The sequence below is a fragment of the Bos grunniens genome, chromosome 6 (genome assembly GCF_055505025.1).
Source record: "Bos grunniens cultivar Pamir isolate PY7600 chromosome 6, Bosgru_T2T1.0, whole genome shotgun sequence".
NCBI classification, from domain to species: domain Eukaryota; kingdom Metazoa; phylum Chordata; class Mammalia; order Artiodactyla; family Bovidae; genus Bos; species Bos grunniens.
Window position 1 is genome coordinate 32365708 of NC_141170.1, and position 26668 is coordinate 32392375.

General features: G+C 36.5%; 1 protein-coding gene across 1 annotated transcript; it reads left to right on the top strand.

The window, feature by feature from the left end:
• The first annotated feature begins 2913 nt into the window (after positions 1-2913).
• On the top strand, positions 2914-26089 carry SULT1E1 (sulfotransferase family 1E member 1). The gene is made up of 8 exons (XM_086405501.1): positions 2914-3027; positions 6713-6874; positions 10714-10839; positions 11642-11739; positions 15515-15641; positions 17701-17795; positions 22316-22496; positions 25932-26089. Exons 2-8 carry the CDS (start codon positions 6727-6729, stop codon positions 26042-26044), a joined length of 888 nt encoding a protein of 295 aa, XP_086261627.1. The 5' UTR covers positions 2914-3027; positions 6713-6726; the 3' UTR covers positions 26045-26089.
• Positions 26090-26668: the final 579 nt, after the last annotated feature.

Sequence of the window (26668 nt, forward strand, 5' to 3'; positions counted from 1 at the left end):
ATAGTATTAAATATTACAATTTATATTAAACTTGTATATTTAACAATTAAATGTTTTAACACTTATTTAACACAAATAAAAATTAAAAAAGTAAAATGACAAAGTACATAAAGTCAAATGATATGCAATTTAAAAATAAGCCTCTGGTTAACCCTGCTCTATTTTGATTTTCTATCATAAAAAATTGCCATTTCTCAAAAACCACTCATTTATTTTATTTTGGGTAGGGCTGGATATTAATGTCTTTTGTAATTAACAATGGCAGTTCTCTTAACTTTGTTTTTTTTTTTTTTTTAACACATCAGCCACTTTCACTCTGTTTATGTATTCAATGCCCAGCCTATGAGCTAGTTACCAAATATCACCCTGTTTTAAATGTATAGACAGACTAATAAGGAAATTGGACAAGTAAATTTTAATTCTGGCATAACGAAATAAATGCTAAATAGGATGCAGTGCAGAGTTTCAAAGGCCATTTGAAGGGATATTCAGTCTTGCAAAAGTTAGGAAAGGTCTTTCAAAGTAAGTGCAATCAGACTAAAGACAAGAGACAAATGAGAACTAGTCAGGTTGTGGACTAACTGAGTTGGAGGTATTGATGAGGGTATGAGGTGGAGCAAAGGAGAATATCCTCCACTGAAAAGAGTAAGTGCAGAGACATGAAAAAAAAAAAAAAAACACACAAAGAAACCTTGGCCTTTTCTTGATTTGAAGTATAGCTGTACAATATTCTATGTTACAAGTGTACAATATAGTGAGTCACCATCTTTAGGGGTTATGCTCCATTTGCAATTATTATAGTTCAGTCAGTACAGTCTCTCAGTTATGCCGTACTTTGTGACCCCATGGATGGACATGGCCTCCCTGTCCATCACCAACTCCTGGAGCTTGACCAAACTCATGTCCTTTGAGTTGGTGATGCCATCCAACCATTTCATCCTCTGTTGTCGCCTTCTCCTCCTACCTTCAATCTTTCCCAGTATCAGGGTCTTTTCCAGTGAGTCAGTTCTTCTCATCAGGTGACCAAAGTATTGGAGTTTTAGCTTCGGCATCAGTCCTTCCAGTGAATATTCAGGACTGATTTCCTTTAGGATGGACTGGTTTGATTTCCTTGTAGTCCAAGGGATTCATAAGAGTCTTTTCCAACACTGCAATTCAAAAACATCAATTCTTACTGCAGTTCAAAAGCATCAGTTCTTTGGCGCTCAGATTTCTTTATAGACCAACTCTCACATCCAAACATGACTACTGGAAAAACCATAGCTTTGACTAAATGGACTTATGTCAGCAAAGTAATGTCTCTGCTTTTTAATATGCTGTCTAGGTTGGTCATAGCTTTTCTTCCAAGGAGCAAGCATCTTTTAATTTCATGGCTGCAGTCACCATCTGCAGTGATTTTGGAGCCCAGAAAAATAAAGTCTCTCACTCTTTCCATTGTTTGCCCATTCATTTGCCATGAAGTGATGGCTCCAGATGCCATGATCTTAGTTTTCTGAATGTTGAGTTTTAAGCCAACATTTTCACTCTCATCTTTCATCTTCATCAAGAGGCTCTTCAGTTCTTCTTCACTTTCTGCCAAAAGAGTGGTGTCATCTGCATATCTGAGGTTATTGATATTTCTCCCCATAATCTTGATTTGGGCTTCATCCAGCCCAGAATTTCACACAATGTACTCTGCATATACATTAAATAGGCAGGGTGATAATATACAGCCTCGACTTACTCCTTTCCCAATTCGGAACTAGTCCATTGTTCCATGTCCAGTCTAACAGTTGCTTCTTGACCTGCATACAGATTCTCAGGAAGCAGGTAAGGTGGTCTGGTATTACCATCTCTTGAAGAACTTGCCACAGTTTGTTGTGATGCACAAAGGCTTTGGAGTAGTTAAAATATTATATATATATATACTCTATATATTATAAAATATTAGCAATATTCCTGGTGTTGTACAGTGTATCCTTGAAGCTTATTTTATAGCTGATAGTTTGTACCACTTAATCCTCTATGCCTATCTTTCCTCTCCTTCTTTCCCTCTCCCCACAGGTAACAGCCAGTTTGTTCTCTATATCTGTGTGACTGCTTTTTTTGTTGTTATAGTCACTGGTTTGTTGTATTTTATAGATTTCACATACAAGTGATGTCATACAGGATTTGCCTTTCTGTCTGACTTATTTTATTTAGCATAGTGCCCTCCAAGTCCATTTTTCTCATTCTCTTATCTAAATTTCAATGCTGTCAATGACTAACTTTACCTGGAAATTCCACACTATATCATTGAGCATGTGATTGGGAGCAGAGATAAGTGAAATTTTAAAAATAGTAATCCAAAGGTGATTTCTGTTACATTATTCCTTTAGCTGTCATCTGTTTTTGATTTTCAGGGTTACTCAAGAGTTAAAGGCAAAGATTTTTAAACAAAAGGTGTTTTCCAAGTGACCTGTTAATACACAAGCAAGTAGTATAAATCCCTCTTTGAAAAGTCTCCCTAAGCTAATCTAGGTCTCCTGATGCAGGGTCATTTTCTTCTCTCTTCTTATTCCTCTAGGGAATTTAATCTTTCAAAAGTCAACCTCATCCTTTGATTCAGTAAGTGACACTCTCTTACAAATTCTCTTATATTTTGCTCCATCTTGCTTACATTTTTCTCCCTCATCTTTACCTTTATTTCCTTTTCCTCCTCCTTAACCCAGTGATGGCTACTGGCAAATTTAGAAATTTGCCTAAGAGCCAAGGATGAAAAATAACTGGAGAACCTCTAATATCTGTGTGAATAAACATGACTGTGTGGCTCACTGCACCTGCAGGTATGATTCCATATTTGTTTTACCCCATTGCATTAGGAAATCCAGAAAGCCTAGACTCACAAGTTAATCTCCGCCTCCTTCTCTGGTATTCAGAATAAAAATCCACCAGAAACATTCCAAACACACAGTAGTGCTCATCTTTTTTTGCAGCTTGAAACCTGAGTGGGGATTGAAGAAAACTGAATTGGATTACCCAGTTGCTTTCACAGGATCATCTGGACAGGTTTTATCTCTATTATTATTGCTGATATTAATATTTAGATTTTAGATATAGAAAATACAGAATTACTTATTACAAAACTATATTAAAAAGGAAATACAGAGAATAAAGTTTTTATCAATATTTTACTTACTTAGCGTAAAGCAAATAATCACTTTGTGATAAAAGATCACTTATTAAAAATAATATATTTATATAATGTTTTGCTGTTTAAATTAAAGCGTTTTAACATAAAACTTAGTATCATAGTTGCCTTGTAAATCCTGCATGTTAAACATGCTCTCTATTTTACTGAAGTAAGAACAAAGCAAGCAGAGTAGAAAAGTTAAAGTGGAGACTGAATTCTAGTCAGATGTTTACTTCTGTGAAATATGTCAGAAGCAATCTATTACTAACAGGGAACTTGCAAATATCACTTTACTTTTAAGTGAGAGACATTTGACCTTCAAGAGCAGAAATCCAAGTCCTTGGTAAGTAGTTGACAAGGTACACCATTGGCAGGACAGTGGCTGTTTCATCTAGGAATTGCTAGTGGATACTAGAAAGCCCAAGCAGATTTGATCTAACAATAAAACAATTGAATTTAATGAGGATTTTTTAGCATCTATTTTGTGACATAGTGCTATGGTTCTGGATAGAAAAATGTCCAAAAGGATATTCTCTCCTTTCAGCCACTTTGCTCAAATCCAAATTAAATTGTAGAAGGTGAGGCTGAAGCAAGCCCTTTGCATCTATACTCATCCTGATAGTCAGCACTTATCTCTGTGTCTGGGAAGAGCAGAGGAGTTCACATAGAGTATACCGCTGAATGAAAGGCAGACTGGGGAGTAGAGGAGGGGAAGATGGAGAAAGAGAGAAAGAAAGAAGAAGGGAAGAGGAAATACAAAGAAAAGAAGAAACATATTTCTTCCCTCAACTGAATTCATGAATCACAGTTCTAATAATTTTTGGTCAGTGTTTCTAGACAATAGCACCCTCCACACTCAGTTAGGGAATGCAGTTGACAATTTCGAACTGAACTATGTCTTTTGAGAAAGAAAAAATCAGCTGGAGGTGAATCTGTACATTACAAGATGAGAGAACTTACCAAAAGAAGCTAAACAAAGCAAGGGATTTTATTATATGCCATCTAGTTTAACCCTGAGATTAAAATTGACCATGAAGGGTCAGTCAGAAGTCAGCCAACTGCTTTTGATAATAAATCAGCTACTCCCACTTGACTATAAGCCAATTCTTACAAACTTGGCAGAACACCAAGCAAGTTGTTCATATGAATAAACAAATCAATAGGCAGGACAAGGAATGCCTTTTGTACACATTTTTTTCCCTCTAGTGATTATATGAGCAATAAATTTCTATATAAACCATTAAAAAATTAAAAACAACTGGCAATATAAGATGGAAACACTTCAGATATCTTCAATTTATAAATCAATGATAAATTACCTGCTATATATCATTTAGGAAAAAAAAAAAAAACACTTCTGATGGACAAACTTGACCAAAATGATTAAAATAACCAATAAACTTATGAAACATAAAAACATGAAAAGCTATAAAATATCTTCGATATACAGATTTTTAGGAGTTTCCCTGATGGCTCAGCAGGTAAAGAATCATCCCGCAATGCAGGAGACACAGGAGACCTGGGTTCAATCACATGTATGAGCGTCTAACAACTTATCCTACAGGGTTGTTGGTTTTTTTTTGACAGGGGTGGATAAAAGGGAGATCCTACCATGTGTAAAATAGTTCGCTAGTGGGAAGCTGCTGTATAGCAGAGGGGGCTTAGCTCAGTGCTCTGGGATGACCTAGAGGGGTGAGATGGGGGACAGGAGGGAGGTTCAAGAGGAAAGGAATGTATGTGTACATATAGCTGATTCACTTTGTTGTACTGCAGAAACTATGGGCTTTCCTGGTGGCTCAGTGGGAAGGAATCTGCCTGCCAGTGCAAGAGATGTGGGTTTGATCCCTGGGTCAGGAAGACTGGGAAGATCCCAAAGATCCCCTGGAGAAGGAAATGGAAACCTACTCCAGTATTCTTTCCTGGGAAATCTCATGGACAGAGGGCCTGGAGGGCTACAGCCCATGGAGTTGCAAAGAGTTGGACATGGTTTAGCTACTAAACAATAACAATCCTGAGGCAGTCTTGTAACTGAATATTGCCCAGTTCTCTGGCATGATGAGCCTCATTTTACTCAGTAATCAGATCAGATCAGTCACTCAGTCATGTCGGACTCTTTGCGACCCCATGAATCGCAGCACGCCAGGCCTCCCTGTCCATCACCAACTCCCGGAGTTCACTCAGACTCACGTCCATCAAGTCAGTGATGCCTTCCAGCCATCTCATCCTCTGTTGTCCCCTTCTCCTCCTGCCCCCAATCCCTCCCAGCATCAGAGTCTTTTCCAATGAGTCAACTCTTCACATGAGGTGGCCAAAGTACTGGAGTTTCAGCTTTAGCATCATTCCTTCCAAAGAAATGCCAGGGCTGATCTCCTTCAGAATGGACTGGTTGGATCTCCTTGCAGTCCAAGGGACTCTCAAGAGTCTTCTCCAACACCACAGTTCAAAAACATCAATTCTTTGGCGCTCAGCCTTCTTCACAGTCCAACTCTCACATCCATACATGACCACAGGAAAAACCATAGCCTTGACTAGACGAACTTTTGTTGGCAAAGTAATGTCTCTGCTTTTGAATATGCTATCTAGGTTGGACATAACTTTCCTTCCAAGAAGTAAGCGTCTTTTAATTTCATGGCTGCAGTCACCTAATACCTCATCTTAAAAGAAAAATAAAGGAGATCCTGTGAGGGCAATATCAAAGAAGGATAACATTTGTTGAAATGCTATATCACAAACTCAGAATGGAGTAAGTTTGCAGAGGAAAAAGGTAATGAGAGGAGTTGAAAGCCAATAAAGGAAAGTTTGCCTAATTAAAAAGTCTAAGGCTTACTCTGAACATGAAATGAGATATCATGGGATCAGGCACTGTCAATGATAACTGTGTTGTTTAACCTTATAAATTTCACACAAGTCACTCAATGAGAGTGTCAACTTTACTGATGAAGTGAGAGAGAAAAGTATAAGTAATGCTAGGGGGTCATACTCTTCTATACCTTCAAGAATCTGTGTCTTAGACATATACATTACAGTGTCATTATTTTCATCTTTTTAATACTCTCACCAAGCATTTGATTTTTTTTTTTCATTGAATGAAACATATTCAGTATCAAAGAAAGCTTTGACTTTGACATCTGGCAATAGCTATCAAATGTGGCCATCAAAATTTATTGTTATTTAATGTATACAAAATTAATTAAAGGGATTCTTTGCCAAAATATTGTTGCATTTTCACAATCTCTTAGTCTTTTTGTATGTTTTATCAGTTTTGACAGAGAAATCAAGGCTCTATTGAATGTATCACACATTTTGTACATAGTCTTAAAACATGTAACTTATTTGTGCTTTGTACTACTTATTCTTTTATATGTTAGACTTAGTAATAGAAATAGAAACTCTTAAAGCACCAAGGCTATGTTATACATTTCTTTAATATTCCTTACCCTATATGCTCAACATATAAGAAATGTTAGACACCCAAGAGAAATTTGATGTACAGGACTACTATTAATATTAAAACAACTTAAAGTGCATGTGAAGTGGAAAACGTATCTTTTTTTCTTTCAGTGTACCACTCCACGATGAGTTCTTCCAAACCATCCTTTTCAGATTACTTTAGCAAACTTGGTGGAATACCAATGTATAAAAAATTTATCGAGCAGTTTCATAACGTGGAGGAATTTGAGGCAAGACCAGATGACCTTGTCATTGTCACCTATCCCAAATCTGGTAAGTCTCTTTGTTATGTCAAAGTTGTTCCCTTTTCACCTAGAAAAGACAAATGCACCTTTTCTGTTAAATATTAAGCCATTCATTTCTCCCACATTCATTCTCTGTATTAAATAAGAACATATTATACAAGTTCTGCTATATACACAGAAAATAGTGGCATATTATAACTCTATTCTCTTGGTATAAGTTAAATAAGCAGGGTGACAATATACAGCCTTGACGTACTCCTTTTCCTATTTGGAACAGTCTGTTGCTCCATGTCCAGTTCTAACTGTTGCTTCCTGACCTGCATACAGGTTTCTCAAGAGGCAGGTCAGGTGGTCTGGTATTCCCATCTCTTTCAGAATTTTCCCAAGTTTATTGTGATCCACATAGTCAAAGGCTTTGGCATAGTCAATAAAGCAGAAACAGATGTTTTTCTGGAACTCTCTTGCTTTATCGATGATCCAGCGGATGTTGGCAATTTGATCTCTGGTTCCTCTGCCTTTTCTAAAACCATCTTGAACATCTGGAAGTTCACGGTTCACGTATTGCTGTAGCCTGGCTTGGAAAATTTTGAGCATTACTTTACTAGCGTGTGAGATGAGTGCAATTGTGCAGTAGTTTGAGCATTCTTTGGCATTGCCTTTCTTTGGGATTGGAATGAAAACTGACCTTTTCCAGTCCTGTGGCCACTGCTGAGTTTTCCAAATGTGCTGGCATATTGAGTGCAGCACTTTCACAGCATCATCTTTCAGGATTTGAAATAGCTCAACTGCAATTCCATCACCTACACTAGCTTTGTTCATAGTGATGCTAAGGCCCACTTGACTTCACATTCCAGGATGTCTGGCTCTAGGTGAGTGATCACACCATCGTAATTATCTGGGTCATGAAGCTGTGCTTTATACAGTTCTTCTGTGTATTCTTGCTACCTCTTTTTGATAGCATCTGCTTCTGTTAGTTCCATACCATTTTTGTCCTTTATCGAGCCTATCTTTGCATGAAATGTTCCCTTGGTATCTCTCATTTTCTTGAAGAGATCTCTAGTCTTTCCCATTCTGTTGTTTTCCTCTATTTCTTTGCATTGATCACTGAGGAAGGCTTTCTTATCTCTCCTTGCTCCTCTTTGGAACTCTGCATTCAGATGCTTAGATCTTTCCTTTTCTCCTTTGTTTTTCGCTTCTCTTCTTTTCACAGCTATTTGTAAGGCCTCCTCAGACAGCCATTTTGCTTTTTTGCATTTCTTTTCCATGGAGATGATCTTGATTCCTGTCTCCTGTACAATGTCACGAACCTCATGAGAAATGCTGGGCTGGAAGAAGCACAAGCTGGAATCAAGATTGCCGGGAGAAATATCAATAACCTCAGATATGCAGGTGACACCACCCTTATGGCAGAATGAAGAGGAACTAAAAAGCCTCTTGATGAAAGTGAAAGTGGAGAGTGAAAAAGTTGGCTTAAAGCTCAACATTCAGAAAACTGAGATCATGGCATCTTGTCCCATCACTTCATGGGAAATAGATGAGGAAACAGTGGAAACAGTGTCAGACTTTATCTTTTTGGGCTCCAAAATCACTGCAGATGGTGATTGCAGCCATGAAATTAAAAGACACTTACTCCTTGGAAGGAAAGTTATGACCAACCTAGATAGCATATTAAAAAACAGAGACATTACTTTGCCAACATAGGTCCATCTAGTCAAGGCTATGGTTTTTCCAGTAGTCATGTATGGATGTGAGAATTGGACTGTGAAGAAAGCTGAGCACCAAAGAATTGATGCTTTTGAACTGTGGTGTTGGAGAAGACTCTTGACAGTCCCTTGGACAGCAAGGAGGACCAACCAGTCCATCCTAAAGGAGATCAGTCCTGGGTGTTCATTGGAAGGACTGATGTAAAGCTGAAACTCCAATAGTTTGGCCACCTCATGTGAAGAGTTGACTCATCCGGAAAAGATCCTGATACTTGGAGGGATTGGGAGCAGGAAGAGAAGGGGACGATGGAGGATGAGATGGCTGTATGGCATCACCGACTCTGGGAGTTTGTGATGGACAGGGAGGCCTGGTGTGTTGCGATTCACGGGGTTGCAAAGAATTGGACAGAACTGAGCAACTGAACTGAACTGAACTGATAGCTCTATTCTAAAACTACAATCTGTACATATAATTTAAGCAGCACACTGATAAATGGGTATTTTGCCATATAAGAAATTCACATAATATAGATGGATGACTACAGAACCATTAGTAAAATTTAAAATTACCTGTCTTTATGTCATTGTTGTCATTGCTGTATAGACAAAGTATAAGTAATTTTCATGGATTTTTAAAAAAATTAGCACTTTTTAGTTAATCAGTTCCTCTTTCTAAAGTCCATCTCTGAATATCTATTATATATTTTCCTGAACTTACCTTGTTTGTCATATCTTACAATCTTAGAAATTTAGAAATTAGAAAGTCCAATCCAGACTTCTTCTCTATCTGGTTGCTCCAATTAGTACTTAAATATGTCAAACGTTAAATATACCTTAGGCTATTCTGACTCTAAAGTGGTCTTGCATTCTCTTTCCTGTCTGGATCAATGTCAGCACAAAACCAGTCACCTGTTGAGGACATATGAGAGCTGTTTCAGAATCAGTTTCTCTTAACTTCTTCATCTTCCGTATTCAATCAATCAATCTGTTTTGCCTGTTTAGTCTCATAGATATGCCTGAGTCAGCTTCTAGTTTTGTTGTCACCTTCTTATGACGCTTTACTCCGTTATTGTATTTACTCTGCCACTAGAGGAAGTCTTCCAAAACATGACCCTTATAACCTTGCTTTCTTTCTTGATGTATGGCAGTGACCTTTAAAATCCTTTAGAAATGACCTGAACTCTAGTATGAATTACAAGGCTTTGTAGGCTTGGTGTCTGCTTGACACTGCATCCTCATCTCCATTCATCCCTTCAAGTAGCCTCTGATTTAGGTTTTATAATCTACATCCATGGATGTAGATCCATGGAGATGGAAATGGCAACACACTCCAGTATTCTTGCCTGGAGAATCCCTTGGACAGAGGAGCCTAGCAGACTACAGTCCATGGGGTCGCAGAAGAGTCACAACAGAAGCAATCTACATCCAATTCATTTCCTCACCACTTTACTATTTGTAAATATCTGGCTTTTGATTTTAAAAAAAGGAGAGAGAGTTCTTCTGTCTGATAGAGCTCTCTCCTATCTTACACAATTAGTGAATTTATGCCAATAATTTGTTAAGGCTAAGCTCAATTACCATGTTCTCTTAAAGTCATTTCTTTCTTGTGGAAACATCATGGCAACAGCAGAAGCACATCAAGTCCTCCTTTACAGTTCTTTAAATCCCTGTGCCCATCTATATTACAGCCACTTAAGAAAAATGAAGTGTAATTATTGAGCACTGTTTCTGACTCTTCTGAGGGCCCTTGAATATCACAGGACAAGGACCAGACTTTTTCTTTTCTATATTCTCTGTACTAGGACTCAACCTGAGGCATAAAAGCTATTGAGAAACACTGTGGTTGAAAGCGTGCTTACTTTTTAGATGTGAAAATTTAGATTCAAATAAGTTATCAGCTTGTACAATATCACAATTCATTTTTGACAAAGTCAAATTTCTATCATAGGTGTATTTTATTACAACTATGTTCATCCTTATTTTTGATGCTATGTATAAGAGTAAATATTAGGGGAAATAGTTTTTGTGTCCTGTGGCGATTCTGACAACTTTCAAATGCTATTTCATTGGTAGCGTCTTACTTTATCCAACTATAAATACATTGATCCCTGCATTATCATTATGCATTGTCAATGGGAGACTCAGGTGTGTTTAATTTTTTCAGGTACAACATGGCTTAGTGAAATTATATGCATGATTTATAATAACGGTGATGTGGAAAAGTGCAAAGAAGACGTCATTTTTAATAGAGTTCCTTACCTGGAATGTAGCACTGAACACGTGATGAATGGTAATACATAAGTTAATTTTAAAAGCTATACACATATATTTTAATGTGTGGGTGTAAATGGTACAAGAAAGACTGTATGCAAAATAGCATTTTTTGGCAATAGTATTAAATGGCAATTAGTATGTTGTCTACATAGGGAGGTATGTAAATTTAAATCTTGACAGTTTATAGTATAGCATATTCCTGGAATTGAGTGAGTGAGGAAAGCTCTGACATGCTTTCATCAGAGCCTAGTAATATATGAGAATTATATCTCTACTTGGGATATATGCAGTGATACTTTAAACACTAGGGACATATCCATAAATTTTCAAGGATGTGCAAAAAGATGTTCATCACAGATTCTTTTATTATTGTAAAAAATTAGAGACAATATAAATGTTAATCAACAGAAGGTAAAAGTCACATGAAGTCATTAAACATATTATGATATCATATGTTTGTTGTCACTGAAGTGTTGGTACAAAATATTAAGAAAAATGCAATTATAAAATATTAAAAAATTTCATCTGTGTGTCTGGTATTTATATGGCTATAAGTCTGGGCATATTGATATAGTTGTATGGAAGGATGCTTACCAAAATGTTAATAATGATTTTTTTCAAAGTGGTGAAAATTTATTTAATCTATTTTTTTTCTGTATGATTTTATCTATCTAAACTTCTGTCATAGTGAATACATATCATTATTAGGAACATAATATAGAATGTATAGATATTTCTATTTTTAAAATCTGTAAAAATCCATACAAATATTTGTAATTTTTGAAGTTGTCCAACTTTTTTTTTTTTTTTTAAATTAGGAGTGAAACAATTAAATGAGATGGCATCTCCTAGAATAGTGAAGTCTCACCTGCCTGTGAAGCTTCTTCCAGTCTCATTTTGGGAAAAGAACTGTAAGGTAACAGAGTCAAGTGTTCTTAGAACTTCACCCAACTCAAAGAATGTTACAATGAATAAAGTTAGGTAATATCCTGCGTCTTATATACACTTGTTTATTTATTTCTTCACTGAATCTATAGACATTTTAAAAATGTGGATCATAATATAGTTAGAAGGTCTAGACTTCAATTCTAACTCCAGAGCTGATTCTCAGAAAAACAGATAAACTCTCTGAGCTTTCAGGAAGCTGAAGTTTCCTCATCTTTAAAGAGGGATAATAATTGCATTTCACATAGAGTTGTTATAAGGATTAGCTAAATTAATGCTTGTGAAGTGCTTAACATAGTACCTAGCATGTTATAAACAATTTACAATGGCTACTTTTATTTGTTATTATTAGTAATTGTAGTCAATGTACTCTTTTTGCAAACTATTGTGCTTGGCCTTGTGAGGCATGCAAATGAGCTAGGCAAGGATAAACCAGACAAAAATGATAGAATAATTATTTAGTGAGTGCCTATCATGAGCCAGCAATATAACAAATACACATGTAATCTTTGTCTTTATGGACACATGGGTCACAGGGGAAAGGGATAAATAACAGACACTACAGAAGGTGATATAGATCAAGCAAAGGAAGAGTTCTGGCCTAGATATTGAGGGCAGAGAAGGAACCTTAAAGCAAGTAACATCTCATCTGATATGTGAAGGATGCATAAGAATTAGTCTATATAATCTCTGAGGCAACCCAAGGTGGGATGTGAAACCAGTTCAATTTAACTGGAAGACTGAGTGCCTGTACTGGTTGGATGAGGGATGGGAGATGAGCTGGGTTTGTTTGCAACAGATATGGAGGCCAACTTATGAAGTTTGGGCTCTACTTTGATGATAATGAGGAGTTACAGCCATATTAAGCTGCTGATTGAGATGATCAGTTTTGCTGTTTAGAAAGAATAATAACAAGGAATCCTAAAGTACAGGCCAAACATTGTCTTAGACCACTGATGTTGTTCCTCAAGACTTTACTAGCTTTATTAGGACACACTATGATCCATACTAAACATATGAGATATTAAAGTACTATATGTAGTCATTATTGACCAAAAAGGGATCTATCAGAGTCATGAAGTATTTCTATTTTGTACTATGATATAACATGGTATAGATGACATTTTTTGGAGCTACGTAGTGCAAACTTTTGAAGATTTCAGTGTTTTTTTGTTTGTTTGCTTTTATCATAAGCAATCCTAGAAAGATCACATACATCCTTCTGAAGTCATACATAAGAGTTCTCTCTTTAATAAATACTATTTATATGTATCTTCTGGGAAATGTGTGACTACTATTTTTTCAAGATATTTGGCCAAGTTACTTTTTTTCTTTGAAGAATGGAATGAAGTCTTGGTGTTATCCCTTTACTTGGACATGAAAAGATACTGTACCTTTACAATAGCTACAGTCTTCAAAAGCCTACTTATTATCTCAGGGATTATCAAAGAGTAGGAGACCATTGGATGAATCACAACTTGAGTACTTCTGGGGTGATTCACTGGTGGACAAGAAGACAGGTGGATTGAAACTATTGGTAAAAGTGTGTTTGGAGTTTTGAACTAAAAACTTTAAGTGGTTAAAAAAAAAAGAGAGTGAAAAAAAGGAACAAGCTAAAAGCTAAAAGAAGCAATTGAAGTCAGTAAACTTGAGGCTTTGGAGTTGTTGCAGAAGAGATATATCCTTGATAAGAGAGAAAGGATAAAGAAACAGAACTGTCTTGGAAGAAATGGTGCTCAAGGACAAGTCTTCAGAACCTTTAAGGTACTGGACTAGTTTCAAGAATTGGCTGCAAATGTTGCTAACTAAAGTAAAATAGAGGTAATGATCAAAGACCCCAAGAACCTAAAGAATCTGATGGATCATGTATACAAACACTAAAATTACACAGCATGATGAAAAGCTTTGGAATAGAGAGTAATATTATGAGTCTGATGTTCAAATCTTCAGTTAAGCAAGGGAGTGACCATAAGTTTAAAAATGGCTTCAGTTAGGAGAAGAATGAATTATTACAGGGTTTTTTCAAGTGTAGGATTTTTAAGACAGATTATATCCCAAGTGAATTGTGGGCAAACTAGAAACTTTGACTTGAGAGAGCTGAGGGGAAAGACTTAGATTTTCCTCAAAGGCAGGAAGAGCATGCACAGTGAAAAGTTAGTGTATAGAATCAAATCTTCCAAAATGCAGAGAAGATAAACCACTGGAAGTTTAAGGAAAGAGGGGTTGCTTTTACATTCCGCCTTCCCCCACCTTGAAGAATAGGGAACTAAGAGGTAAAAACTACTATGTATAAAATAAATAAGCTACAAGGATATATCGTACAACACAAGGAATATAGTCAATATTTTATAAAAACTATAAGTGGAGGTAACCTTTAAAAATTATTAATCACAATGTTGTACACTTAAAACTTATATAATATTGTACATCAACTATAACTCAATAAAAAAAGAGTACATTAGAAAAAAAAAAAAGCTTCGTGGATGACCTGGAGCAAAACTTTAATATAGATTGTATTTTGAGATGCAGAGAATATTCAAGACAGAGGAAACAATATGAACAAAAAAAGGAATAAAAATGATAAAGCAAATTTGTGGATATATATATATATATATATATATATATATCACTATATATATATATAGTGGCAAAGAATTCCATTCAGCTCATAAGCAAAAAGGCTAGGGAAAATTTTAAATAAATGTGGAAAAGTTTCATACGGCCAATGATAGCTTTGTTGAGAAAGAAAGTTGACTTTCTGTAGTATTTGGAGCTTTTTATAGTGGGGCCTTAAAAATGAAAACCATACTTCTTAGACTATTCAAACAGATTTCTTTAAAATTGTTTGAAAGTGTAGAAACTTGAGTAAGACAGATTAGTGAGCCTTATCAAATCCACTAAAGAGTGGAGAATCAAGAGCTGCCATAGACCATGGTGTGGCTCAGGTGCCTGAAGGAGGAAGTGGAAGACCATAGAGAGAATTTACTGGTGCAGGTCTTTTCCTGCAATGCAGAGTTGTTGTTTAGTCGCTGGTTCATGTCTGATTCTTCTGCGACCCCACGGACTGTAGCCTGCCAGGCTCCTCTGTCCATGAGGTTTCTCAGGCAAGCATCCTGGAGTGGGTTGCCATTTCCTTACTCCAGGGGATCTTCCTGACCCAAGGATCCAACCCCTGACTCCTGCATTGGCAGGCAGGTTCTTTACCACTGAGCCACCAGGGAAGCATGGAGTATTAGGAGTCTAAGCATCCCATAAAAATTAGCTTTTCTTCAAGACTATAAGAAAATAGCAGGACCTTTTTAAAATTGTTATGCAGGATAGTTGTGTAGAATAAAGGCCAGAAGACTTTTTGACTGAATGATTTATCAAATTGCTTAGTCTCATTGATTAATTCTCAACCATGTATTCTGACTCATATTTAGTTTAGTTTCTTCACTTATAATTTGGAGATAATAATCTGCCTCACCCAATTTATATCAGTGGAATTTGAGGCTCTAAAATTAAACATGTGAAAATGGCATAAAAATGAAAAGTGAAAACTAACATTGAACAGCAATACAAAAGACGTTGTCATTTCAGTTTATTGAAGGAATTTCCTTTTTTATAATTTTAATATTTCATAAATTTTCTAAAGCAAATATATGTTATGTTTACAGTTAAAAACATAAACTTTTTCTTTTTAAATCTTGATGTGACTATATTTGAAAAATAGCAGGTGATTTAATAACTAATTTCATCTTCCTTAGATCATCTATCTTTCCCGGAATGCCAAGGATGTGGTTGTTTCTTATTATTTTTTCATTTTAATGGTGACTGCTATTCCAGATCCTGACTCTTTTCAAGATTTTGTGGAGAAATTCATGGATGGAGAAGGTATGAAGAGTTTCTTTCCTTTTCTGAATTCTTTCAAGGTAAATGATACAAGACAAATGACATCTTTAGGGATAATTTTTGCTTTCTGTTCTGGTCTGTTATCCTTCCTGGTCCTTGATTAAAACACAGAAGTTCTAGAAGCCCTTGAACTTAGAACAAGCATAATTTTTCCAGATGAGAATGGCAAAATTCAGAATCTGGACATTCGAGTACAGTGCCTACAAGTAGGTATATAGATGTATATGTGTGTGTCCGATTCTCTCTCATGTCTTTTTATTACAGAAGTACTTCACAGTGCGTTATTATAACTTCATTGAACAAGAAGGAAAAAGATAGAGGACAGAACTTGTTCATTTATATTTAAGAAAAATTTCAGATACTAAATGAGGCCAGAATTCACAAAGAAGTCTGAATATCTACAAAATTCTTACTCATTCTACCCTCTGTACAGTCTGAATAATTCAACTAGATTTCTTAGAATAGTACAAGAGTTAACTTGAGCAAAAGTTCTGAGAAATTTTGTCTTTTTATTTAACTCCAGACTAAAGCAACAGAGTATTCAGGTTCAAGAAAGAAAGTGTTTAGTATCTAGTATTAACTAAAGAAGGCCATTCTGACTCCTTAATAATAAGTGTAAGGAAAAGGATAATAATGTCATTTATATCATCCAAAATTAATATTGACTCAATAAAAGTGTGATATATGTGCTTTATGTTTGCTGCTACCTTTGGAAAACTTTATGCTAAAGCACAAATAAATTACATGCCTCAAGATCATCAAAACATGCATTGTAAAACAGATAAAGATAATGCTGTACCTCTGCAAAATAGATGAATAAGATCACTATAAAAGTCATTTATGACTTTTCTGCAAAGAAACAAATGGGACAAAACAGAAGACCTACCCACAGATACAGAGAAAAGATTAGCAGTTACCATAATGGAGAAGGATAGGGGAGGGGCAGAATGATGAAGGGGATTAAGAGTCCAAACTGCTAGCTATAAAATAAATACATCACAGGGAAGTAATGAACAATACAGGGAATATAGTCATTATTTTATACTAACTTTTGGTGTGTAATGTATTCAAATATTGAATCACTATGTTCACACCTTTGATATTATTTTAGGTTAACTATAAATAAATAAATAATTGTCAGTAGGGTCAAAGAACAAAAGAAATATCCAATAACTTAATGCAAAGCAGAATACCTTGACTCACACATCATTATATTAACTTGTCAGCTTTTTACTGGGTGAAACACTTGGATACATGTGAGAAAAGATGAGGGAGAGAAAAGAGGAATCCATATTTGGTCATATCATATCACGTCCAAAATCTTCTAACTTTTTAAAGTGAGAATGAAACTAAGGATCCCTAAGAAAGCATCCCTTACCGTTTAAACTGAAACAGTGTAATGAAATTATATAATTATTATAATTATAAATTATTCAGTTACCAAAGCTACTTTTTAAATGGTAAATTTGAGATCTGGACTGCATTCTAATCATAAAAATACTGATAGCTCTACTACTCACCTCCTTTCATTAACAACACACACACACAGACACACACACCACTTTCAAAAATACTCTCATAAGTTCTAAATCAAATGGAAAGACTTCCATCACTTTTCCTCTGAGTCATAAACTATGTCATAATAATGAAAGTTGAGATTATATTTCTGTATGTAGATTTTTCAACATACTTCCTGCAGAGAAATTTGCCTCAGATGGGCAGCTGATCTCTGGTTTTCATTCCATGATCATTTATTTATATTTTTTTTCTCTGAAGCCTCATTTTCAAGCTGAGTCTGAGTGTAGAGTTGATGCTATGTCCTCACATTGTTTTTTTTTTAATATAAACTTATTTATTTTAATTGAGGGTTAATTACTTTACAATATTGTATTAGTTTTGCCATACATCAACATGAATCCACCGGAAGTATACATGTGTTCCCTATCCTGAAGCCCCCTCCCTCCTCCCTCCCTGTACCATCCCTCTGGGTCATCCCAATGCACCAGCCCCGAGCTCACATTGTTTTTATCTCTGATCTTAGTTCCTTATGGTTCCTGGTTTGAACATACAAAATCTTGGTGGGAAAAGAGCAAGAATCCGCAAGTGCTATTTCTTTTCTATGAAGACATGAAGGAGGTGAGAAACTCAAAAGATATGGCAACTTTATAATTATCAAAATGTTAGCATTTGATAATAATGTAGATACAAAATTTTGCCTTCAAATAAATAATGCAGCCAACTCCAAAAGTTACAATAATCCAGATACTCCACTATAGATTGAAGCTAGTGAATAAAAACCTTCTGTAAATGAACACATTTAAACTCAAGTTTCAAAAAAATTACCAAACATAAAAGTGGAAAGAGTTTGAGTTCTTAAATCAAAGCAACAGCCACACACAACACACACACACACACACACACAGATGCAGATGCACAAAAGGAATCACAATGGGTAAGAAGAGTTAACTGGTTTCTAAATCCATAGATAATGGAATTATTAAAAAAAAAGACCATAAAATAGCTATACTTCACGTATTTAAAAAAATAAAAGAAGAAATTTAAAATCTTACAAAGAAACAAGAGGTTACTAAAATTGACAAAGCAGATTTGGGGGAGAAAAGAGCAGCAAACCAGAATTTCTAAAATAACTTCTAAAAATTAAAATTTGAAAAGCAAAAAGATGGCTTAAATAACAGATAAGGCATGGCTACATAGTGAATTAGTAATGTGGTAGATGATGCTGAGGAAGGTCCACAGGATGTACCTCAGTGAGATAAATAGAATACTTTAGAAAGAGTAATGGATATGTAGGATAGAGTAATAACATCTTACATGTATCAAGTCAAACTTCCAGAAGAGAGTAAACAGAACGCCAGAATAGCAAAATACAAAAGTATGATGACATCACAATGTCTTAAAAATCTAGTTTTTTTTTTCTAGCTTCATTAATAATCAGGGTAATTCAAAATAAAAATGTCTATGAGGTGTTATTTCACACCCAGCAGAGTCACAACAATGAGCTGTAGTCTGACTGGGCTGTGCTTAGTTGCTTAGTCATATCTGACTCATTGCAACCCCATGGACTGTAGACCGCCAGGCTCCTCTCTCCATGGGGATTCTCCAGGCAAGAATATTGGAGTGGGTTGCCATACTCACTTTCGAGGGATCTTCCCAACACAACCCAGGGATTGAACCCAGGTGATCCAACCAGTCCATTCTGAAGGAGATCAGCCCTGGGATTTCTTTGGAAGGAATGATGCTAAAGCTGAAACTCCAGTACTTTGGCCACCTCATGCGAAGAGTTGACTCATTGGAAAAGACTCTGATGCTGGGAGGGATTGGGGGCAGGAGGAGAAGGGGACGACAGAGGATGAGATGGCTGGATGGCATCACTGACTCGATGGACGTGAGTCTGGGTGAACTCCGGGAGTTGGTGATGGACAGGGAGGTGCCGGGGTGCAGCCCCAGCTGATCCAGGGTATTCGAAGGAGAGATGGCATAGGCGACCTATTTATTTAAATATTTATCAAAGATATAAAGAGTAATAGAATGAGGATAGCTCAGTGAGGAAATTCAGTGAAAAAAGAGGCTGAATAATTCAGCCAGAAGGTAAGAGAAAGAACAACATGGGGAGACCAAGTTTTGGTGAACAAGGCCCACACTTTATTTTCCAAAGTAGTTTTTATACCTTAAGTTATGCATAGAGGATAATGGGGGAAGGGGTGGAGTCATGCAAGGACAGCAGTTCCTGGTCCTAATCGAAGCCAGGCTTTCAAACTTATCATATGCAAATTTCAGGTGATTTACATCATCTTCTGGCCAGGAGGCCTGTTAACATTTTAAGAAACTTATTTTTCTCTAAAGGTGATTATTCTAAAACCAGGCTCCAGCCTCCAAAAAGCATTGGACAAAGCTGCATTCCTATAGGGCAAAGGTGAGGTGGGCTCAATCAAGAAAAGAATTAACTCAAGGGTCCAAGTTTACAAACATTGAGGCTACTACTTACATTTCTATACACCCATTATATCAATCAATGTACTGCCAAGGACACAATAGGTAAGGGGTATGGAGACTTAGCAGCAAACATTGGCCCAATAAGTGAAAAACCCTTCACCAATACAATTTCTAATCAATCTTTTAACTACTCAAAGGAATCTGTGTTTAGACAGTTTAGAACATCTCCCGCCTCTCATAGTTGGGAGGCTCTGAACAATCACATGTGGCCGGAAAAACCTATTCAGGCAGGCTAGAGGATTTCCAAAGGAGTTTGTAGGTTGAAACACTGTCACACCCAGGAATTATTAACTGGAGCTGTAAGCTAACTCTTTTTTCAGAGAGAGGTAGTGGGGGACAGCCCCCGGTAAAGTCAGAGGTGTAGGTGAAAGCACAAAGCAGAAAGTAGGCAGACTCTGGTTTTGGGGGTAGATGCTTGAGAATTTCCAGGGGGACTCCTGAGGCTCTATCCTGCCTTTGCGTATGCCGAGCCTCCTTCCTCATGACCTTTGCCATGGGTGAAGTTCCTCACGCTGGCTCCCGGCAGTGATAGAATTCTAGTTGAGCTATTCCAGATCCTGAAAGATGATGCTGTGGAAAGTGCTGCACTCAATATGCAATATGCAATATGCACTCAATATGCAATATGCCGGCTCCCGGCAGGGAGGCTTGGCGTGCTGCGATTTATGGGGTCGCAAAGACACTGACTCTTCACGACTCCTTTGCAACCCCATGAACCAACTCTTTGCGACCCCTTTGTGACCCCATGAACCGACTCTTTGCGACCCCATGAATCGCAGCACACCAGGCCTCCCTGTCCATCACCAACTCCCGGAGTTCACCCAGACTCACGTCCATCAAGTCAGTGATGCCATCCAGCCATCTCATCCTCTGTCGTCCCCTTCTCCTCTTGCCCCCAATCCCTCCCAGCATCAGAGTCTTTTCCAATGAGTCAACTCTTCACATGAGGTGACCGAAATACTGGAGTTTCAGCTTTAGCATCATTCCTTCCAAAGAAATCCCAGGGCTGATGTGTATATTAGTTTATATGCACAGCAACCTCCATAACAGCATTCCACACGACCATAAAAACAACCCCAATACACATGTACTCAGGAATAAATGCATTGTATGTACTATTATTCTACAATTAAATATTATATTGTAGTGAAAAGGAATATATTTCAAATGTGCTTATCAGTTGAGTAAAATCAAGCTATATTTTGTCTAGGGATACATACATGAGTTTCAAATCTGCAGAGTAAAGGCACAGGATTGAGTAGGTCAATTTCAGGACAGCAAGTTTGTTTGTTGTTGTTGTTTGTGAAAATTGGAATGGAGAGTGAAAAAAATGAAGTTGGGAACTTGCAAATGGAAGACCTTAGCCAATTGTGAATGTTTTCTTACATGCATTGGGTAGTAGGTAAGGGTGCTGCATTCATATTTATTCTTTAAAGTATATATGTACACATATCAAATAATTTATAAATGAAAGACAAAATACTAGATCTTTTTATTAAGGGATAACAAATATCTTCTCTAAATTATTTTATATATATATATATATATATATATATATATATATACTTATTTATTTATTTTTTGGCTGTGCTGGGTCTTCACTGCTGCTCAGGCTTTTCTCTAGTTGTGGCGACCAGGGGCTACACTACATTGAGGTGGCCAGGCTTCTCATAGCAGTGGCTTCTCTTGTTGAGGCTCTAGGGCATGTAGGCTCAGTAGGTGCAGTTCCCGGGCTCTAGGGCACATACTTGATAGCTGTGCCGCATGGGTTTAGTTGCTCCACGGCAAGTGGGATCTTCTGGATCAGAGATTGAACCCCTGTCTCCTGCTTTCGCAGATGGATTCTTTACCACTGAGCCACCAGGGAAGCCCTCTTCTCTCATTCTTTATTAGCACCAAGAAAGCAATTGATATCCATGTCTTGTTCACATCTTTGAGCAATTATTGAAATTCATTTCACAGTAATTCTAGAGTTGTTTTGATGAGGACATATTTAAAATAAAATTATGGATATTATTTTAGAAGCAGAATTATTTCTTTATAGAATTTAATGCAGAACAGATTTGAATGAGAAGCAACCATGATTTGTAGTTTGCTATTATGTTACTTAAATTTGTGTTCTATAGCTAGAATATTGAAGACAGTAAATTTAAAAGGCATTCGAACAAAATTTATTAGTTAATCCATCCCTTTCACCCTCCCAAATCGGCTCTATCCATTTACTCCCTATTTTGATCAATAATGGCCAGGTTTATGTTTCTTCTGTATTTGCATAAATGAGGAGCAAAAGAGTAAATGTTTTCTCTTGTTTCTGCAATACATCAAGTAAGAGTAAAAGACATTTACCATATATGTAGAGATACTATCTTTTTTATGGAAACAAGTAAATAAAAAATGCGTGAGAATACATATATGATACAATAGATTTATATGGAATTTATGGAGCAAAAATAGAGTTATCTAACTTAAATTGGAATAGTCAAGGAAATAATCCCAAAGAAGGTGATACTTAAGCTGAAGTTTGACAGGTAAACTGCTCATTAGAAACCTACTTTCCAATATCAGTGTGGGGAGGAGAGGGGAAGAATGGTTTTCTTATTGTGTCCTTTTTTTCCAAAAACAAAATATGTTTTTCTTCTTAGAATATCAGGAAAGAGGTGATGAAATTGTTAGAATTTCTGGGAAGGAAGGCATCAGATGAGCTTGTGGACAAGATTATAAAACACACTTCATTCCAGGAGATGAAGAACAATCCATCTACCAATTATACAACATTGCCGGATGAAGTCATGAACCAAAAAGTATCTCCCTTCATGAGAAAAGGTGAGATGCTCATGTTATTTGCCTCCATTGCTACAGGAAGGCCTAAGTTTAAACAGGTACAAGCAAACATCTATTAAAGTCTATTCATGCCTGTGGACCCCACTTGTTTTCTTCAGAGCTGTTTCCATATTTGAGTGATCAGTTCTGCAGAAGTATAAAATATTAATACTACTACTAAGAAATTACTATTAGAAATTTACTATTTGTAATTGACTGGTTTTGCAGAAACATAAAATACTAGTACTACTACTAATAAATTACTATTACATGTTGATTATTTGGTACATACAACAAATTATATTAAGAACCACAAATAGTCACCCCAGCCTCAGTACTAGCACTAATACCACACCCTACTACTACTACTACTACTACTACTAAGTCACTTCAGTCGTGTCCGACTCTGTGTGACCCCATAGACAGCAGCCCACCAGGCTCCCCTGTCCCTGGGATTTTCCAGGCAAGAACACTAGAGTGGGTTTCTATTCCCTTCTCCAAAGCATGAAAGTGAAAAGTGAAAGGGAAGTCCCTCAGTCATGTCCGACTCTTCCCGGCTCCTCTGTCCATGGGATTTTCCAGGCAAGAGTACTGGAGTGGGGTGCCATCACCTTCTCCGATACCACACCCTACTAACTATTATTTGTTAAGTCTTTATGCCTTGGTGCTACACGCTTATGTTATACAAATTGTAAATTCTATTTTTTTAAAAATTCTAATACAAGAGTTAGGAAAAAACTTCTATTATCTCATTTTGAGATGAGGAAACAACCTTAGAACAGTTAGTCAGCTCTTCCCTAGCTAAGTGGCAGACATTTTTCAAGACTAAATGTCAAATGTCCAAACATCAAATGGTACACATTGAATATGTACAGTTTTCTGTGTATTAATTATACTTCTACAAAGATGCTAAAAGAGCACTAAAGTTTCAAAGCACTAAGCAGAAAATACTGCTCAACTTGGTAAAAATATCAAAATACAATGAGGTGACATCTACTGAGAGGAGGCATGTTCTTGATGAGACACAGTCAGTTCATAAATACATAGGCATATAGGATATGGACCTAACAGAAGCAGAAGATATTAAGAAGAGGTGGCAAGAATACACAGAAGAACTGTACAAAAAAGAGCTTCATGACCAAGATAATCACAATGGTGTGATCACTGACCTAGAGCCAGACATCCTGGAATGTGAAGTCAAGTGGGCCTTAGAAAGCATCACTATGAACAAAGCTAGTGGAGGTGATGGAATTCCAGTGGAGCTCTTTCAAATCCTGAAATATGATGCTGTGAAAGTGCTGCATTCAATATGCCAGCGAATTTGGAAAACAGCAGTGGCCACAGGACTGGACAAGGTCAGTTTTCATTCCAATCCCAAAGAAGGGCAATGCCAAAGAATTCTCAAACTACCACGAGCTGGAATGAAGATTGCCGGGAGAAATATCAATAACCTCAGATATGCAGATGACACCACCCTTATGGAAGAAAGTGAAGAGGAACTAAAAAGCCTCTTGATGAAAGTGAAAGAGGAGAGTGAAAAAGTTGGCTTTAAAGCTCAATATTCAGAAAACGAATATCATGGCATCCAGTCCCATCACTTCATGGGAAATAGATGGGGAAACAGTGTCAGACTTTATTTCTTTGGGCTCCAAAATCACTGCAGATGGTGATTCCAGCCATGAAATTAAAAGACGCTTACTCCTTGGAAGGAGTTATGACCAACCTAGACAGCATATTAAAAAGCAGAGACATTACTTTGCCAACAAAGGTCCATCTAGTCAAGGCTATGGTTTTTCCTGTGGTCATGTATGGATGTGAGAGTTGGACTGTGAAGAAGGCTGAGTGCCGAAGAATTGATGCTTTTGAACTGTGGTGTTGGAGAAGACTCTTGAGAGTCCCTTGGACTGCAAGGAAATCCAACCAGTCCATTCTAAAGGAGATCAGTCCTGAGTGTTCTTTGGATGGAACGATGCTAAAAGCTGAAACTCCAGTACTTTGGCTGAAACTCCAGTACTGTGGCCACCTCATGCGAAGAGTTGACTCATTGGAAAAGACTCTGATGCTGAGAGGGATTGGGGGCAGGAGGAGAAGGGGATGACAGAGGATGAGATGGCTGGATTGCATCACCGACTCGATGGACATGAGTTTGAGTGAACTCCAGGAGATGGAGGTGGACAGGGAGGCCTGGCGTGCTGCAATTCATGGGATCTCAAAGAGTCAGACATGACTGAGTGACTGAACTGAACTGAACTGATAGGATATGCAAAGTATTGGGACATCCAGTGTTACTTGGAATATCTTCCTCCTGGAAGAAAAAAATAATAAAATAAAATAAAAGAATGATCTTCCTCTTGGAACCAAATTGTCAATGATAGGGTTAAGGATTTTTTAAACAATTGTATTAACAAACTTGCAACTGGGTTAAAACAGGGCACCCCTGAAAAAAGAATAACATGCAGACTAAATTTAGGTTACTTATATTATCTCAGTTTCTTTCCCCAGAATGTCTTCATATATTTTAAACATAAAACAATAAACTAAAAATAATTTTCATGCTTGTAAAATGTTTCATACTATTGAGTCCTCCGACAGAATCTGATTTTCAAGACACATTTTCTATCTTATGCTTTTTGGATTATTTCACTGGGAACGTTTAGAGCTTCTTGGATTAAGAAGACAAGTGAACTACTGATTAAAGTACTAGAGACTTCTTCCTTTCAGAGGAGAGTTGGATGTGATGAAAAGCAAAGAAGAACCTTCTAGACTTTTGTAACAGCACAGGTGGTAAATATTGAGGAGTTTCTCTAACTGTTGGTGGCAGTAAAAATGGGGAGGAGGCAATGGCTATGAAGAAAGTCTGGATATAAATAAAGAATTAGATATTCTGGTCCAAAGACAACAGCCAAGCTTATGCAATGGATATCTGCATTCAATTAACCAGGTTATGGAAAATGACTCAAAGAAAATACAGTCTGGTGGGGAAGAAAATGAATTTATTTTTTAGCTGGGTGAATTTGAGATGTTTCTATGAAATACAGGTGACCACATCAGGTAGGCACTTGGGTATGAAGACATTATTCTGGATTTTAATGTTCTCAACATGAAGATGATATTTAATACCACAGGAGAGGTAAAACATGGATCACAAATATTTCAAAGGAAATTGAAGAAGAAAATTAAGTAGCATAAGAAAGGAAGGTCAGAGAAATAAATGTGCTGGGTTTTTTTTGTATGTTTATTTGTTTTATTATTTTTAAACAATCAGGACAAATCCTTGTTTGCATTCTTAAATATATAGTATTTATGGTATATACTTATAATTAAGGGTTGCAAAGTAAAATTTGATTAGGTGTTAATGAAAGTGATAGATATTAGAAAATTTCTCTATTCTGACTGGAAGACATAGTGTTCACTGCTTTCTTTTCTTTTCTGTTATAGGAGATGTAGGAGACTGGAAGAATCACTTTACAGTAGCCCTGAATGAGAAATTTGACATGCACTATGAGCAGCAAATGAAGGGGTCTACCCTGAAGTTCCGAACTAAGATCTAGGAAGGGTTTTCTTAACATCGGAGATTAAATTGTTCTTTCACCCTTCCTCACCTTCTTCATTTTAAGCTAGTAGATAATGAATTATACAAAAGATCATGATCAGGTTCACATGATTATTGAGATCTTAGTATGAAAGAGTAAGAGAGATTTTTTTCCTGTGATTATCTCTTTAATATTTTCTTTCCTTTCTTCTTTAATTATAAATATTACACAGAGCTATAACCTATGAGAATGATGTAGGTACACACAAGTTGTTCAAGTTGTTAGAGCCTCAGTAAAAATAACCAGACATTCCAAATTATTTAACTTTGTGTCTACTTTTTTCCCATTTATTAGTATATTTGGTATATACATATACCTTTAAATACATATTAATAACTGTACATGGAATTTGAAAACCTTGACAAATAGAACTGAAAAGAATAAACATGAGTGTATAACTAGATGTATTATTTCTTGGCTGATATTATCTTTCATTAATGCAAAATGACTTAACTTGGAATTTACCTTAGTTTAGTGTAAATTTTCAGCATTTTCAGAACTGATTTCCAGATGTCTATAAATAATTCCAATGAGTACAATTTACATTTGAATATCTTTAGCTAATTTAAAATCGTTATGCTT

Coding starts and splice junctions, on each gene's coding strand:
- SULT1E1 (XM_086405501.1), top strand. CDS start 6,727: ATGAGTTCTTCCAAACCATCCTTTTCAGATTACTTTAGCAAACTTGGT. Junction 6,875..10,713: donor TGTCACCTATCCCAAATCTG/GTAAGTCTCTTT, acceptor TAATTTTTTCAG/GTACAACATGGCTTAGTGAA. Junction 11,740..15,514: donor TTTGGGAAAAGAACTGTAAG/GTAACAGAGTCA, acceptor CATCTTCCTTAG/ATCATCTATCTTTCCCGGAA.